General features: G+C 33.9%; 1 protein-coding gene across 1 annotated transcript in view; it reads right to left on the reverse strand.

The window, feature by feature from the left end:
• LOC119641037 (B-cell lymphoma/leukemia 11B) overlaps window positions 1-13,336 on the reverse strand; it is a 36,871-nt gene extending 23,535 nt beyond the window's left edge. The window contains 1 exon segment of the mRNA XM_038039459.1: window positions 13,216-13,336. Coding sequence (XP_037895387.1) covers window positions 13,216-13,270 — 55 coding nt within the window. The 5' untranslated portion in view covers window positions 13,271-13,336.
• Window positions 13,337-16,822: the final 3,486 nt, after the last annotated feature.

The following is a 16,822-nucleotide window of genomic DNA, read 5'->3' on the forward strand; positions in this document are numbered from 1 at the left end:
AAAAATAATAAAAAAAAAAACTAACATCTATTTGACTTATCATTAATTCCTGATTGACTGGGATGAGCCCGCCAACGATATACGATGTGCATACACATCGTCATTACACACATTTATTTTTCTTTTATTTTGTTTTTTATTTATTAGTTGTGGTGCATTATCATGATTATTATTATGATTATTATTTTATTTTTTTCTTATTTTTTTTTTTTTTTTATTTTTTGTGGAAGAAACCAACTATTTCTTCCTACCCTCAGTGTTTTTTTTTTTCGAGTAAATTTTTTTATTGTTACTATCATTATTGATTGGGCATTAAATTACAAACATCGACAAGATGTTTAATCAATTAATCAATAAATTACTAAGATTTGCGAGAATGATATGCACATTGACGCTAACTTAGTTAGGTTTGTCACTTATTCACACATTTTAATCATTTAATCATTTTAGATAAATTCTCTCCGTATTATTCGATATATGGTGTATTTGAATTCTTGATTTTTTTACATTCAAAAATAGAATATTAATAATAATAATAATGATAATAGTAATAGTAATAATAATAATAATAATAATAGCAAAAGATAGAAGACGAAAAGAAGAAGACAAGCGGTAAGTACCAAATCTGCCATCAGATAATCTTTGGCGACTATGCCCAGCATGAACGCGCGTGTGGGCTCTCAATTACCGAGATACATAAGAATGATATGTGATTGCGTATTAAGACTACATAGTTATCCGTCCGGCTGTCCGCCAAATATTAGCAAAGTTAGCAGCGGGGAGCTTCAACGTTTCCGACTTATTAGATCAACGTTTTATAGAAATTCAAATTCTTTTCAACCGATTAACTTTATCCAGCCAAAGTAGCGCCTTTGATTTTTTCGGTGTTTTGAATCGAACATGCATAATCTCAATGTCAATAATGCCTAAGAAAAGTTATTTATGGTCTATTCACTACGAGTGCACGATACGACTTTCATTCCCTAAGCCTTTTAGGCGGATAAGTTTTTTTTTTTTTGGTTTATACACACAAAACATATAACACATTCTACTACATATGACTTTTTGAAGTATTCTTATTCGTATGTCAATATTAATAATCTTAAATTGTTGCAACTTCCATTCTATTTACTTATGTTGCGTCGCGTTAATGGTGCTAAAATTGTATTTGACCCGTGGAAACTAATTAAAATTAAAATGGCCATGACTAAGCTTTGCGTTTCAGCTTCACGCTGTATGTAACGAATGCGAATCAATCTGGTTTTCAGATAGTACCAATCTTCAAACGAAATGTACCAAAATTTCATGATATTGCGATGACCCGTTGACGTTCACAAGTTAGAATCGTTTTAGTGACGTTACTTTTCTAATTTCCAAGACAATGGGAAAACCTGTTTTTCTTGTCCTCATGAAGCTGTGCCCTTAAATATGAAAATGTACCGTTCAAATAAAGCGCCGGCCTAACATAACTGTTCTTTGGGCTCTGCATCATCGAGATAAATAATAGAGAGGTGGTTTGCTTATTTCAAAGAAGGCCGTACAAGTACCGATGATGTTGAACGCTCTGTCCGCCCGATCGGGTTCGGATGTTGCGCCAGAAACCATCGGATAAATATATAAAATCATTTTCGAAGACGCGTGAAAAAGGACTTGTTAATGCGTGATATGTGACAATAGATGAAACATGAATTCATCACTGCACTCCATCGTAACACTGTCAAATTGACAGTCAGCCGAGTGCACAGCAACCGCTGAAAGTTGTCGAAATACAAACACTTGTCGAAAAAGCAAGTATCGTCATATTTTGGCATGCGTGCGACACAATGTTCATCGATTACCTCGAAAAGGGACAAAGAATCAATAGTGAATATTATATAGTATATATATATATATTAGTGCGTTTGAATTACGAAAATCTTATAAACTTATTAAGTGACGTGTCAATACGAGCTTTAGCTTTAGTAAGCCAAGTAAGCAAATCAGTTAAGTATTGAATATGTGTTACTTCTAATCCACATAACTGCATATTATGAGTAGTGCTTTTACTTTTGCATCTCGCTGATATATATTAAATCAGACTCACGGTAATGTTTTTCATCATCCGACATCGTACGATATCGGACTATATTATATCATACGGGCCTAATTTATTTATCATTATTATTAGAAGAAATCGATGCGAACGCTATGACAAACGTAGCCTATCGCATTTTCTCTTGGCTGCTACTTTAAGCACTTTGTTAACTGTGGGCTCGTTAAGCGGTACGATATTATGTGTACGACTGTGTATTGGTACTTTTGGGTTTCGTTTCAAATTTCCAATTGAAGTAATTTACTTGATCGGATTACGATCATATTCCAAATGGATTGGAGCTAAGTGCGAAGTGAGTTAAATTTGTGAATGTAAGGACAGAAATGATTTTATTTAAGACATCAATCAAGAAGGTTTCACAAATTGCATTTGTTACTATAGTAATTTAAAAAAAATTGATAAGAAAAAATCTTGGAATATATATGAAGGCATCGTGCATCGAGACAAATATACTCAGATTGAAACACGTTTACCATAACTTAATAAACGTTATTGAGAGAATGCAGTGACATTTTTATGGAACTTTTACGACGATATTGTACGAACATGTATGCCTAGACACACTTGCACAGATGTAAATGTCTCCCATTTGATCTGCTGAATGGTCAGTTATATTTGTCCTTTCATATACAATCGCTTACCCTTTTGCGTTCAGGGACCAAATGTCTCTCGTGTGATTGGTTATTACTGGTTTAGGGTGTCGATTTTTTTGCGTTGTTGGTTTAGACAAATGGACACACACATACACACGCATACATACACATGCATATATATATACATATACACATACACAAACACAAATGCATATAAAATATGTTATATTTTAAACAAAGCAGGTAATATAACAGGTATACGTATGAAACGCATACAGTCATTTATACAAACGAAGAAAACTGACAACTGCCACAAAAATATATTTGGCACCTCCCCTACGATACGTATATACTGTATTGAGAATATAAACAACACTATTTTATACAGACAGGTAGGTAGGTAGTGTTATGTGTATTAATATTTTATGTTGAGTTATATTCTGAAATTATATATATAAAAACGAAGGAGTTATTGTGTCATCGGTTTTTTTTTCTTCTTTCATTTTGGGATAAAAATTGATGGCTTTTAGCAATAAAAATGCCAACCGCAGCTGATGTCAAATGTCAGCTGGCCACTTGTCAATTCCGAGTTACCCGTACAATCTCTCTGTCTCTTATCACAAAAACCTTTCTAACCCTTTTCATTCTTATTATTATTATTATTATTATTATTATTATTTACTATTATTGTCGTTATTATTGTTTATTAACGCGATTTGTTTAGAAATGTCATTCGTTATGGTGCACATCTTAAGCGTTATGCGTCAATTTTCAATGAAAATTATCCGAGATTTGATGCTGTCAATATGACGCACTAGGTGAATTAACTCGTATATATATATATATATATATATAGATATGTGCATATGTGTATGGTATTTATACTTATCCGATATACTCCCCGATTATATGTATAAAATATATTCACACTAACGTTTATGGTTGTTTATAGCATTCGGGCGAACAATGCTTCTGCAATATATTTGCTTTTCTTTCGGCACATACGCTAAATGAGTTGTCAACTTTCTTTGGGATACCGTTATTGGCAAACAATTGAAATTATGCTAAGTAATTTACGAATAAAGTAGTGAGTATTCTAGATGTGATCAATAATTTTTCATATCATATGTGTATATTTCTGTGTATGTACACAACTGTACATATATTTGTATATTCGTATACAAGGACTAATTTTGCAACGTAATATCACCACCGTTGTAGCGAGTTCTTTATCTTAGCTCTTATTCGGCTTTTCAAACATTAGTAGGAATTTCCGTATTATTGTTTTGCTTTGTTTTGTTAAAACAAAATTGAACAGAATAACAAGAACAATAACAACAACAACAACAACAACAACAACAACGACAACAATAAATACTTTACGCATTTAGGCATTAGCATATTAATAGCTTGAATACAAAGCTGAACTGAATTAATAAAATATTCTTCTACTACACACAACTTACAAATCACGCCAGTTATTAATATTAATATAAAGTTCCACAGTTTCTGATTTCTTTCTGCATTTCATAGCGACTTATGTCTGAGTTCACTATAATGTATTCACGCGTGCGAATTCACGCATATTCGTATATATATATATATATATATATATATATATATATATATATGTTATATGGGTGGTGTCTATATAAATGAACGCATAATATATGTTTTCGAGAGTGTGTGTGTGTGTGTGTATATATATATATTAATGGTTTGTTAGCTGATTTATTTTGTGGCGCCTTAAATATCTGCAATTTGATACGATACGATTTTTATGCCAATTTACGATTAAGTTTTGCCAAGAGAAGGATAAATGTAACCAGTGAATATTAAGCTCCATTTTGTAAATTCTTTAGCGTAAAGGCAAGAATACGGTATGTATACTCTAATATTAATTGTCTGTTTGTAACACATTCATCAAATGCATATATCCTGCATTAAGATGATAAACCATAAAATCGCGAGAGCATTATCGTGTTTGCACTTATCGCTTCACTATCTAAGCAATCACGCGAACTGTGTGTATTTTAATCTAATTAATAGGAAAAAAAAAGAATAGTTTCGCCAACGCACGGACCAATGGTACGCCCATAGCTCCCGAAAACTAGTCAGATTTTGTGTGCATTTACTTGAACTAATGTGTGTTCGAATTTTAATGGATACTATTTCTATGCATGGCCGAGAGTTCCCATAACTCGAGTTGTACAGATTTTGATTCTCGATTATGGGCAGCGGAGAGCTCAGCTCAGCTGCTACTGTCTCTAGCTACTTTCAGGCCAAGTGTTTCGCTGATATGAAAGCGATTTGTTGTTTCCTCGATCTCAAGTTTGGCTTACACAGCGATCTCACACATTTGTCCTTGGAGTTGTCTATATACTGCAAAAGATCCTAACCGTTACTAATGGTTCTTTAACCGCAATGTGTGCGGTTGCAGTTGTCTTGCTCACCGTTCACTATGTTTCTATGTCCGAATCTTTTTTCAACCGGGCCGACAATCCCTTTCTTGACGACCATCTCGCCTACACGTATAGGTAACATCGCCTAATATGTAATAAAAAAAAAAATTTTGCCCTAAGATATGTATTTACTGGCGTGCAATAGCTTCATGTTTTTTTTTTTCAACCATTAGTGCTGGCACCGCCCAGTGAGAGTGAATGCAAAAGAAAAAATCAGATCTATGCTCGACGCTTGTGTGCGCAGACACGAAAAGTTGTTAAATCTTTTCTTTATTGGCGTGAACTGCTGTAGTAAGCCTTGCGCTTCGAAAGCATTATGCTTTTCTTTAAATGTTTTCAAGCTTTACGTCGTATGAGCCTGGCTGCTCTTGCCTATGTCTTGAAATGGCTTATGCATGTATACCGCTTGTAACCTGGGAATGATAGCAGCCCTTAGCATAAGCGTTGAGCGGTACGAACTGTTTTTAACATTGCACGGTTCTTAAAAGGCTTAAGTTAAAATAATCTTTGAATCGTCCGAACACTTATGTGCAAGTGCTTTGTCTTCGACTTGAGGATGGCATCAGCTAAACTACTAAGTCAGAGGTACGATGCTTGCAATATATTTTTCGCTTGTCTATTGAAATGATTTGTGCGAGTATTTAACACTAAACGTACCTAATATGAGCGGTCAATGACCGCTTCATCTTAGTAAAGTAGATAGTAAACAAAATATTTTTCTGATGCTACAATAAAATCTCGTTCCCCGCTTTTCGATGTATGTATATTTTACGAAAGGTCAATAAGCTACATGATGATACAATAACGTTGAATGCGAGAAATTTTAAACAAAATTTTAAAAACGGTTATTTGACCGCACATGGTACGTTTAGTGTTAATACAAAAGTAAGTCGTGAATATATAATTTTTGTTGTTTATATGTAATGGGAAGGTTTTGTGATTAATCTTAGCGTTTTAGATCGGTAGCGGTGCCGTATGCCCAAATGCTTTCTTTTCAAAATTGGTTTCTGTAACTGAAATTTCCTTTACGGATTTTGCTATGATTTTTGACTAATCGGCCAGCGTAGACGTTTGGTTTTTATTGCCAAGTACGTTTGTTTTTGCCTTTTCGTGATTTATCCACAACAGTCCTCTATCTAAATGTATGGCTCCAGATACTTATAATACGGTTCGATTCAAGGATTTGGATGCCGTTAAGAGCTACGGGAAAGCAATCGTCTTTTTTTTTAAAGCAAACGTGATATGCGTAGATTTTTCAGTCTTTCCGCACACATTTCAATCCTTCAGCCATATAAAGACTTTAGTAATGTGTGTTTGAATAAGAGTCGAAGCTTCGGTTTTACGTTTGCTGCGTGCAGTTAAGGCGTAACTTGCTCACATGTATTGGCAGCAACGTTTTCAGCCAGCAGTGAATCTGATGTGAAAATAGTGTACAGGACATGGGACCTAAGGCACCACATTGTGGATTTTACAGACATTTTGTTGTTTCCTTTAACAAAACAGGAGTGATTTTGCAAACACAAGCGAAAAACTCGACAGAAGGGAGCAGGTGAAGGTGTTTTTCAATTTAAAAAGAACTCCTGCACGTCAAACGCTATCAAAAGCCTGCTTCACGTTCAAGAATGGTAACGTTTACTTTCTAACACATTGGTTACTTCCTTAACGTTTCGGCGACATTGTTCACGACACGAAGCTCAAGTTGATGTTCATGCTCGACACTATTATCATTTAATGTAGTGGCAATGTTCCAAAGATTTTTCATATGGTGGATAGAGGAATTATTGGCTTGCAAGAGTTGATGCCATCCTCTGGTTTAGCAGGTTTAAATATAGTCATCATTTCAGTCCCTTTCCATTGATCTGGGTAACGATGCAGTCTCGAAATTAAATTTTAAATCAAAGTCAATAAGGTAATCAATAATCACTTATTGCTTTCGCACATATCTTGCCTTAGCCCGGACACTTTCTATTCCTTAAGGGATATATATTTAATGGGTAAATCCATTTGGCACGGACAGTCAAGGAATATTGCAACTCTTCTTTCATCTAAACCCGTCTGTCTTGTTAGAATCTGATTTACTCCATGCGCCATTTGATTTGTTTTTTATGGGTACGTTTCTTTTTGTTGGTCTTTTTCAACATTTTGTAGAGCATTGCACAGCTTATGAGCCCCATTTTACGTTGAAGATAATTTTTTATTGAAAAAATATTTGTTCGCTTTTAAAATCAATTAAACGCCGGTTTACTTCATTTGTAACTCGATTTAAATTAGTATGCGAACAATGGGGGAGACTTTGCTTAATAGTCTCTTTATTCTATAAAAAATTAATTTATAAATTTCAGCATACACTAAAATCTTATTCCGATTTCCTGCTTGTGATTCAAATCGGGCTTGATAAGAAATATGCTTTCTGAATCGTATCAGTACGGCTCAATTCAGTTCAAGTCCGTCCTTGAGGTAGTAGTAGCAGCGGTGGATGTAGAGTTGTGTGAATTTTTGTCCTATATCTGTCTTATAGCAATGCAAGTACTTGACAACTTTTCTGTAAAGGTCAGCGCTGTCTTAACCAAAAGCCTAACCTGAATATCATTAGCAATAATAAATAGTATTGATCACTTCGTTTACGTCCATTACATCTGGAATGTATATTGGCGGCGGTTTCGGTGTTATTTGCATTCCGTTTTTGTCATCGTCAACTTACTCATCGTCATTAATTGCTTGCAGCAAAGCAAATTGGTTGCTTGTAGATGGTTGAAACACATTAATGTTTGACTTGCGTTTGTTTTTTGTGTCCGTAGTGTAGTTTACTTGATTCACGGCTAATAATAGCTTGAACAAAAACAAGAACTTTTTTGTGAAGATTAAAATTCGCTTTGTTTATCTTTACAGTTGAAAGTTATGGATCTGTTCTTTTCTTTAATACAAACGTGCAACAACACGTATTAGAAAACCCAATAATAGTAACAGTGATTGTCCATAATGCGCGTTAAAGCATTAAAACACATCCCCACACAACAAGTATTGCGAAACGACTCGTATACGAACGTATACGAATGAATGACTTAATCCGTCTTTCCTTGATCTTCATCAGATCAACGCATCAAAGAAAAACATCATTTGAAGCACTTCTCTCTACATATATCATCAAAGCAATAAATAAAAAATAATTTGCTTTATACTGAACCCACTCTTTTATACTATAGGTAAGTAATTGCGGAAGAAGCCGGCTACCAGCACACGAATTTCTTGCCCTTTTTCCCAACAGCAGTAAGGGATTTTTAAAAAAAAATCCGCTTTCGTAAGTTTATAATTAATTGAGATTCGTATCTTTACTTAATTTTACGGCAATTATCGTTGCAAACCTTACGTTATGTTTAAGAACAAACACAAAAAGAAAAGAAAAGGCAATAAAAAGTCTCTGTAGAGTATTCAAAAATTCAATATATGAATGACAATAAATTAAAGAAACTATGATTGGCGGCGCCCAAGATTCATTTTAAAAGACATACAGTCTTCTCGCTTCCATGCTTATCTACGGCCTAAGCAAATGAAAATTATGCTTTCATTTTCAAGCTTCGGCAAATAAATATTTGTCAATGCTCGTCCACGTACATAGACAGACGTTAGAGAGAGGAGAGGTAAAAGCAACCAAGCGAATCTGAGTGAGATTTTCAATAACATCGTAAGTATTTTATAATTTAGTATTAGGCTGCTTAGTAGCACAACAAGAAATTAAGAATCTGAAAGTAAGTCTGGAAGAGTCTAGAGTAGTCAAATCCACGCTTAATAGATGCTTAACCGAGTCTACAACAATCTTGCAAAGACAATAGGAAATTTCAAAAACATCCTCCCACTTACAAATAAAGTATGTCGGCCTAAAAGTTTGAAAATATCCGTAAGCTTACTAAGTCGGTTGAAAAATAGCAAGTGACATCAATACCGAGTTTCATTTATGTGCATTATTTTATCGAGCTTCGCAAGCTTATTTTTTTCTTTCACTGGAACGAAATTTGGAGCTGAAATTCAGAGTTGCACAATAGTTAGCTGAACTGCTAATGGCATACAAGTGAGTTTGCAAAAGCAGCCGCAGCTAACTTGAAACGGGACAAAAAGAATCAATAGTGAGTGTTATGTAGCGTTTGAATGATGAAACTGCTAAGAAACCGCAACCGAGACCAGAGACATATTAAGTGATGTGATGATAGATACGTAACTAACTTTCCGGGCGACGCTAATCGCATTTATTTTTTTCTTTCTTTCTTTATTTTTTATCTTGGACGTTACGTACAACATGTTGAAAAGCATTTTTTTTTTTTTTTTTTTTAATAACCAAAATATCGAGTTTGCGTTAGCGCCAAGCTTTGGTTTTTTGCTTTAGTTTGGGAAGAAAAGCAAAAAAAATATGCAGCTGAAGCAAGCGCTTTGTGCGAAGCGGCTTAGTGGGAAAACACGTCTCTTTAGAAATGATCTGAAAAGATTCGTTTCAAAAGTGCTTTCATAAATGGCACTGAAGATGATTCTTTAGAATTTTTTTCCCATTTTTTTCATATAACGTGATCGTTAATATCGTAAAAGAAAATTCGAACATGGCACAGAGTCCCGGTGAATTTAAACTTCAACGTAAGTCCTCGGTCATTGAAGACGTAGCACTTATCAATTGGGCACGCAACCACTAAGCCGCTAAACCACTCCTTATCTTCTACTTTTCATCCACCACTTTCTGACCATCACCGTGTTACGCGTGGGGACGTCCCCTAAGTAATTAGTCGTCCAAGTGTATGATAAAATGTATATTTTTTGCAAAGAAAAAAAAAAAAAAGAGTAAAAGAAAAGCAGCATAGAAACCTGGTCTAGGATTCCGTTAAAGTGCCCATTTTCTGAGATGTGGCACTTTTTGATAGGTTTTAATGATTAAATGTACAATATTTTCTTATTATATTAATTCCTGGCACTTTTTTGACATCTTTCACTATCAATTTCTACGAGAATTCCGACTTGGCCCTGTTACCACACAGAGGAATAATAAAATTAAGTGTATGCTCTGCCTTTCTATGGTAATGGATATAAATACGAAACTGAACCAAGGAAAAAGCAAAAAACAAAAAATAAAAAAATAAAAAGAAAAAGAAAAAAACCAGCAAACGACTGTGTAAATATTTGTTAAAGCGGGTCGCATGTTAACTACTCAAGCGTTTTTTTATTTATTTATTTTTATTTATTTATTTATATTCATTTTTTTTTTTGTTTTTTTTTTGCTTTTTGTTTTGTGGAGCACATATTTTCAGTCTAAAATAAAATATTTACTTATTTTGGATACTTTATTTTAAATACTTTCATTGTGTCAAATAAAGATACACACACGCACAATACACTCCATATGCATAAAATTTATGATAAGCTGCGAGGGTGTTTACCGCAAGCGTATAAATGTTTGTTATTTTTTACAGTGGAGAAAATTCATACAAAGTCGGCGAGAAAAGTTTTCGATTCCTTTTCGCCTATAACTAACTATTCAGTATTTATACCTATTTATATAAAGTTTGTAAATGTTTTTTTAGAAAAATCGAATCAAATGTCGCTTCAAAGAACGAATTGACGCAAAGGTAACTAACGGATTGCGAAAAACGTCAAGTCTATCGTAATACAAAAGACTTTCAGCATATTAATAGCGGATAGAGAGACATGTGCGACTTGTTCCAGAGAATTTGATATTTGTATTTCAAAAAGGACGACAATACAATCGTGTGACAGTGTGGCAGCTACGCATTTCTCAATGAAATAACTAAAGAAAAGCTTGGATGGTAAGAAGACCAAAGACAATGAAAGTAACTCATAAAGTCTCTCTACATATTCATTGTTTTTGATTACTTTTGATCTGACTATCGTTTCAAATTCTCAAATCAGGATTGCGAAGAGAAGAAGGAAACGTAAATTCCAGGTCACACAAGATTGTTTCACTTACTCGCAAAAAAAAAAAAAAAAAAAAATATAAAAAAAATAAATAAATAAAAAGAAAGTTTTTTTAGGTTTTTGGTTTACTCTGGCTTTAGTGGTGTCCTTCGACTTTAAGTATTTGTTGAGGTCCCACTGTTACCATCACTAATGTCATCAACATTAAGTTAACTGCTTTCATGGCAAAAACCTATGTTCCCACCGTCGGAGGTTGGGAGACCTCCGAAGCAAACCGCGTCACATTTCGTTTAGAATACCTATGAGCTGCTTCGTTCACAGTCGTTCCGATTGCCATGGTAACTAACCAAAAGATATATGAATAGATAACGAGTGCTTGACGTATGTGGTAATATTTTCCTCTTTAAAGATGAGCTGAACTGGCTTTCATACCGTTTAAGAACGGAGCATGCAAGCATCATTAGCAAATTTACTACCCCGAGAGCGGATAACGGACATATGGACAATCAAAACAACATTGCATTGCAACCACAAGTTTCGTGATAGAAAACGAATTTAAATTATAATAGCATATCTAAAGCATCGATTGGACCGATCTGCACCTAGTCAATCTGTGTGCATGTGTGTTCGTGCGTATGAATTTTAAAGATTTGATGTGAATTCGTGTCGTTATGTCAAATATCCAAAAACGTATAATTTCGAATAATGAAAGTTTTCCTAATTTTTAAAAAGCGTATACTTACACATTGCAGTTCTTGTCTAAAACAAGGGATCACACTTTTGAGAGAAGATATTGTTGTTATGACTACATACACTAACTATCAATAATACCTTCAGCTGATTCTATTATTCTAACAGGCAGGCCGCGAAATCGAATCGTTGGATATGATTTAAGTAAATAACGATATCACACAATGCCATGCGATGGATGGGTTTTCTCTTTTCTTTTTTTTTTTTTTTTTTTTTTTTTTTAATTTAAATTTACAATGACTTCTTTATGATTTCCTCGCGTAAGGGGAGAAGATGAATGTATCATTAATTTGACTTCACTTCGCTATTTATTCATATTCTCTGGATATGATATCAATTAACATTTATGTCATTAATGTCAAGGACGCTCGTATCGATCGATAGCATATGTATGGCAATCACAAGATCTAGAAGAATTTATTATAAAAAACTTGTAATATATTTTCATCTTCTTTTTCTTCTACTTCTTTTTTTTTTGGTTTTGCTTATGTAAATTTACTCCACTGTAAAACTACAACTACGCGTATGTCTCGCAACGTTATAATATAATGGAGATATTATGAAAACATTACCGGGCGTTATCGTCCGACTGTAACTTGTTGACTTCATTTGTTGATATAAACAAGAGAACTTCGAAATTGTATTCAGATTGTTAGCGGTACCCCTAGACCAATAGATAAAATGTGTTGTTGTTGTTGTTCCTAACCAATACAATGTTCATGGGGTTCAGTTAAAGTTGCCAGGTGTACTCAGTGCGTAAATACTTATGACAATTTATGCTTAAAATCGCCCGCTCGTCCACATCATACAAAACAACAGTCAAACAGAGATAAGATCCACCCGCATTTGTATAAGCTGTTTAGTGATGGATAGAGAATGGAAATAATGTCAACAAAAGTTTTATGCAAATACCTACGAGTACGTAAATGACTTGTCAGTGGAGCGCTTGAATCGAGGTGAATTCAGTTCGGTGGAGTGTATAACACAAATATAACCGGACACTCTTTTAGATAAGCTGCGTGTGTAATTACCCACATAGACACGTTATTAATGCTGATAAGATCGGAAACTATATTATATTACATTATCCGAATGCAAATGTTGCTTAAAACTTGTACTTTTATGCATACGCTTGTAACTTGTAAAAGTTTATCGGACCAAATTTGTTATCAATACTACAATACGAATTTTTTTTTTATTATTATATTCTATGAAACAATTAAAACTAACAAAATAAGAAAAGCAAAAAAAAAAAAACAAAAAAAAAAAAAAAAAGAAAAGGAACAAAACATGTGAAGAAAAGCTGAGTACAAATTAAATGCACATATTTATTTATTTTAATTGGTTCTTGATGTTGCTTTTATTATTATTAATTTTTTAGATTAGTTAATTAAGTAATCGAACTTACGACTTAATGAACGAAATCCATGGTCATCACTGATCGATAGCATTTTTGTGTACATTATTATTGTTAAGGAAAAACTTGCGCACTTGAACACTGATCATTACATATATGGATAATCGCAATTTAAAACATAAATATTTGATCGTGTGTGTGTGTGTGTGTGTGTGTGTTAATTTAATTACACAAATATAAAAAGATTTAAAATTTCTTTATAGCACATATCAAAACTGAATGATCATATAAATCAATTTCGCTAAAGGGTTAAGTTTTTTTTTTTTTTTTTTTTTTTTTTTTTTTCTTTCTTTAATAGTGTCCCGGAGATATTTCGCTTTCAGTTATAAGGTTTTTCTTTACGGGGTATGTTTATCCCATAAAGACTTTGTGTGGACTGACGATAGATTTTCTTCTACATTGCCTTAGTAGTCCTACTCTCACTGTATACGGCATGACTGACGGTATAACTAAAACTCTCATACACAAGTTGCTTGACCCTACGAAGCAAACGAAGGGAAAACTATATGGAATAGAAAAAAAATGTGAGTCCTTGCCACCACTAAAAAAACTCATAACCTACTTTCTTTCAATATATTGCTTGTTGCTCTCGCATCGTATCTCAAACACTACCACCACCACCACCACCATCACCAGTGATCGTACATAATGATGATATATGTTCGTGTGTGCTCTTGTTTTTTTTTTTGTCTTCTTTATTTTTCTTTTTAAATTAGGGTTGAAATCACAGCTCTGCTCTGCTCTCCGCAGCACAATGATAGGACTTTCCGAATGGGAAGGAAATGATAATCTCATCTTTAGATAAGACCGTTCAGACGGGTACTGCTCAAGAAACACAAAAAAAAAAAAAAACAAAAAAGAAAGAAAGAAAAAGGAAAAGATGCCGTCACAGAGAGCTTCGACTGTCATAAGATAAATGCTCAAAATAGACAAAACGATGCGCAATACGCTGTTGCTCAATATAATTAGCCATATACGTACGTTACGTTAATAGGCTAAATTCTGATCTTTATTGTTCGCGATAGGGTTAAAATTTGCTTATTACTACGCAGACGCAGACGTCAAATATGTTATACAACTTGCAACAAATCTCTTTTTTATTTCTGTTTCACTTCCAAGTTTAACTAAATTTTAAAAAAAATTTAACGATTTTATGGAATTTCAAGCTTAATAAATAACAGAACGGACGATATATGTGATGTATCGATGAATTACGCCAATATTCATAATGATGTTTGCGGGTGTGCGTGTATGTAGATCCTTATAAGTGTAGTAAATATTGTTAATTAATGAATGAAATTCAAAGTATTTTCTAAGGTCACATGTCCGTCAGTCCGAGTTGATGTTATCGCAGAAGAGGGCTAAGCCTTGACACAGATATTCCAATTTAATACTCCCAGCATAATTGTGAAAATGAGAAAATCGACCTATACACCTTATTAGACATTGAAATAAATTGACAATGAACTTATCTCTCAATGGCCAAAAGTCTTTCTAAGAGTAATGAGAAGAATAAAAGTAAATATACGCATAAAAAATTGAAGCAACTGACTGAAGCGGAGGTTAATCCAACCTGTACGATGTGCTGTTATTACATAATTTTACTTTCAATTTTAAATTAAGGCTAGAGCTATAATTTAGTGTTAGCTTCAGCTGCGAGAGATCGATGATCCGACCCAATGGTTTATCGGACTTTTTTACATAATGCTTGTTTAAAACGTGAGCCTATTCTTCCGCAATTAAAACTGGCATACGTTACTTTAATTCAAAACGTTATACAATAAATAGAAGATACGTCGCTTAACGTCAATTTCGAAAGTTTACCGGCTTGCAATGCATTAATAACCCGTAACGATGTAAACATGGACACGCAATCGAAACAAGTACTGCAGAAGTTAGAAATGCCTTAAAATGAACCAACACTTAACAATTTTAAAAGGACGTCGGTCGAGCAGCACTATTTTCACGCAGACGTTTTACTTTAATCCCACGATATATTTGTAACAATTGTAACTCTCTTAAAAATTGTAAAAGGTCTTGACGAAAGGTCTGCACTCATTGTGTTTTCAAGCTTGCATTGTGTGGATCGTGTGAACTGGGCTTAGCAGATAAGTGAACCTGAGGTGGGTAAAACTTGACTGCAAATATTTCTATTACACTTAGTAAGTTTTAGTGACCGCGGATAAGTCATATCTTTTTGCTTATTGTCATTGCTGTTGTGATCGATTCCCTTTTGGAATTTCCAATATTACACAACTTATGGCCTATAGAAGCAGCTCTGCTGGAACGAATCGTCTTAGAGTGAATAAAAGCAAAATTTGTTGGTCAAATATTGCCTTTGCTAGGTATCTGGAAAAAATTCTATTAACATTTTTTCTTTCTTTTATTAAACAAGTCACAACCATACGAGTTCGAGTATCGACCATCGACCGCGGATATGAATTTGTTTAAGAAATCACTCTTATGTAATAATAAATCGGAACCCGATGGCACTAGTGTACTAAAGTTACGCTAAAAACTTTATCTTTTCTATTCTGCTCGGAAAATTCGATATTTTTTCCAATAAGGAAATTCATCCATTCAAAAATATCGACTGTCGTTCGCAATGACTCACTGTCTTGCAAGAATGGGTAAATATGTTAAATAAAACGAAGACCATTACGGAATAAAAAAAAAATCTACTCTTCATTTAGAAGCATATATACTGCCTGGCCTTGTGATCGGTAACTACTCATAACAGAAGACAATATGTACTCTAGTTACACTACACGGTAGGAAAAGTCGTAAAAAACCCGCCGACAACAGTTTTATTATAAAACAGACAAACAAACCAAACGGAAACAAATGCCATATGATTTGTGATGCGTCTGTCACGTACGGCTATTAGAGACTATCGAATTAAGTTGATTTCGAGTTTGTTCTACAAGTGATGTTAATAGGAATAAATTACAATTTATGTTCGTTTTACTACGCTGTGGATCAATAATGTGGGTTTTCCCGAGGATGCCAGAGACCTACAACGGCTATACTATTCGATAGCCGCGGAAATCATAACTATGTCTTTTCTACGTCCTTTTTGAAAGAGAAAGCAAAAAGAAACAAATAATTTAAAAAGAAAATTGATGTGCATAAGGACATCATTCTTAGAAAAGATATTAATTCGTTTGATAGAAATTAAAAATTGTGCGCAATACGATTGAATTTCAAATCCACAGTATATACAATAAATATCTATATCGTCCGTACGATATAGATATGCCGAGTATGCAAAAGATCGCGGCTAAAAACGCAATGTTCGCAGGTTCAAATCTCAAATATGGTAGAGTTTTCAATACAGGCGAGCATATGATTGAAGTTATCCGGCAGCCTTGACGTACAAAATATTGAGATAATTAATGGCTAAATGTTTCTATATCTGCAAAAGGACAATTTTCAAAATCCACGTAAGATATAAATTTTGCTTCATTTAGTTCTTCACTTTAGATCGATAAGCTCAATCTATCGCCCAGAAGGTGCTTTAAGTAATGCAATAACTTTATGGGAGGTTGTGTGTCACGTATGTAGAAAAAATTTATTTTCAAATAAACGCTTTGATGGA

This window comes from Glossina fuscipes, unplaced genomic scaffold (assembly GCF_014805625.2).
Source record: "Glossina fuscipes isolate IAEA_lab_2018 unplaced genomic scaffold, Yale_Gfus_2 0, whole genome shotgun sequence".
NCBI classification, from domain to species: Eukaryota; Metazoa; Arthropoda; class Insecta; order Diptera; family Glossinidae; genus Glossina; species Glossina fuscipes.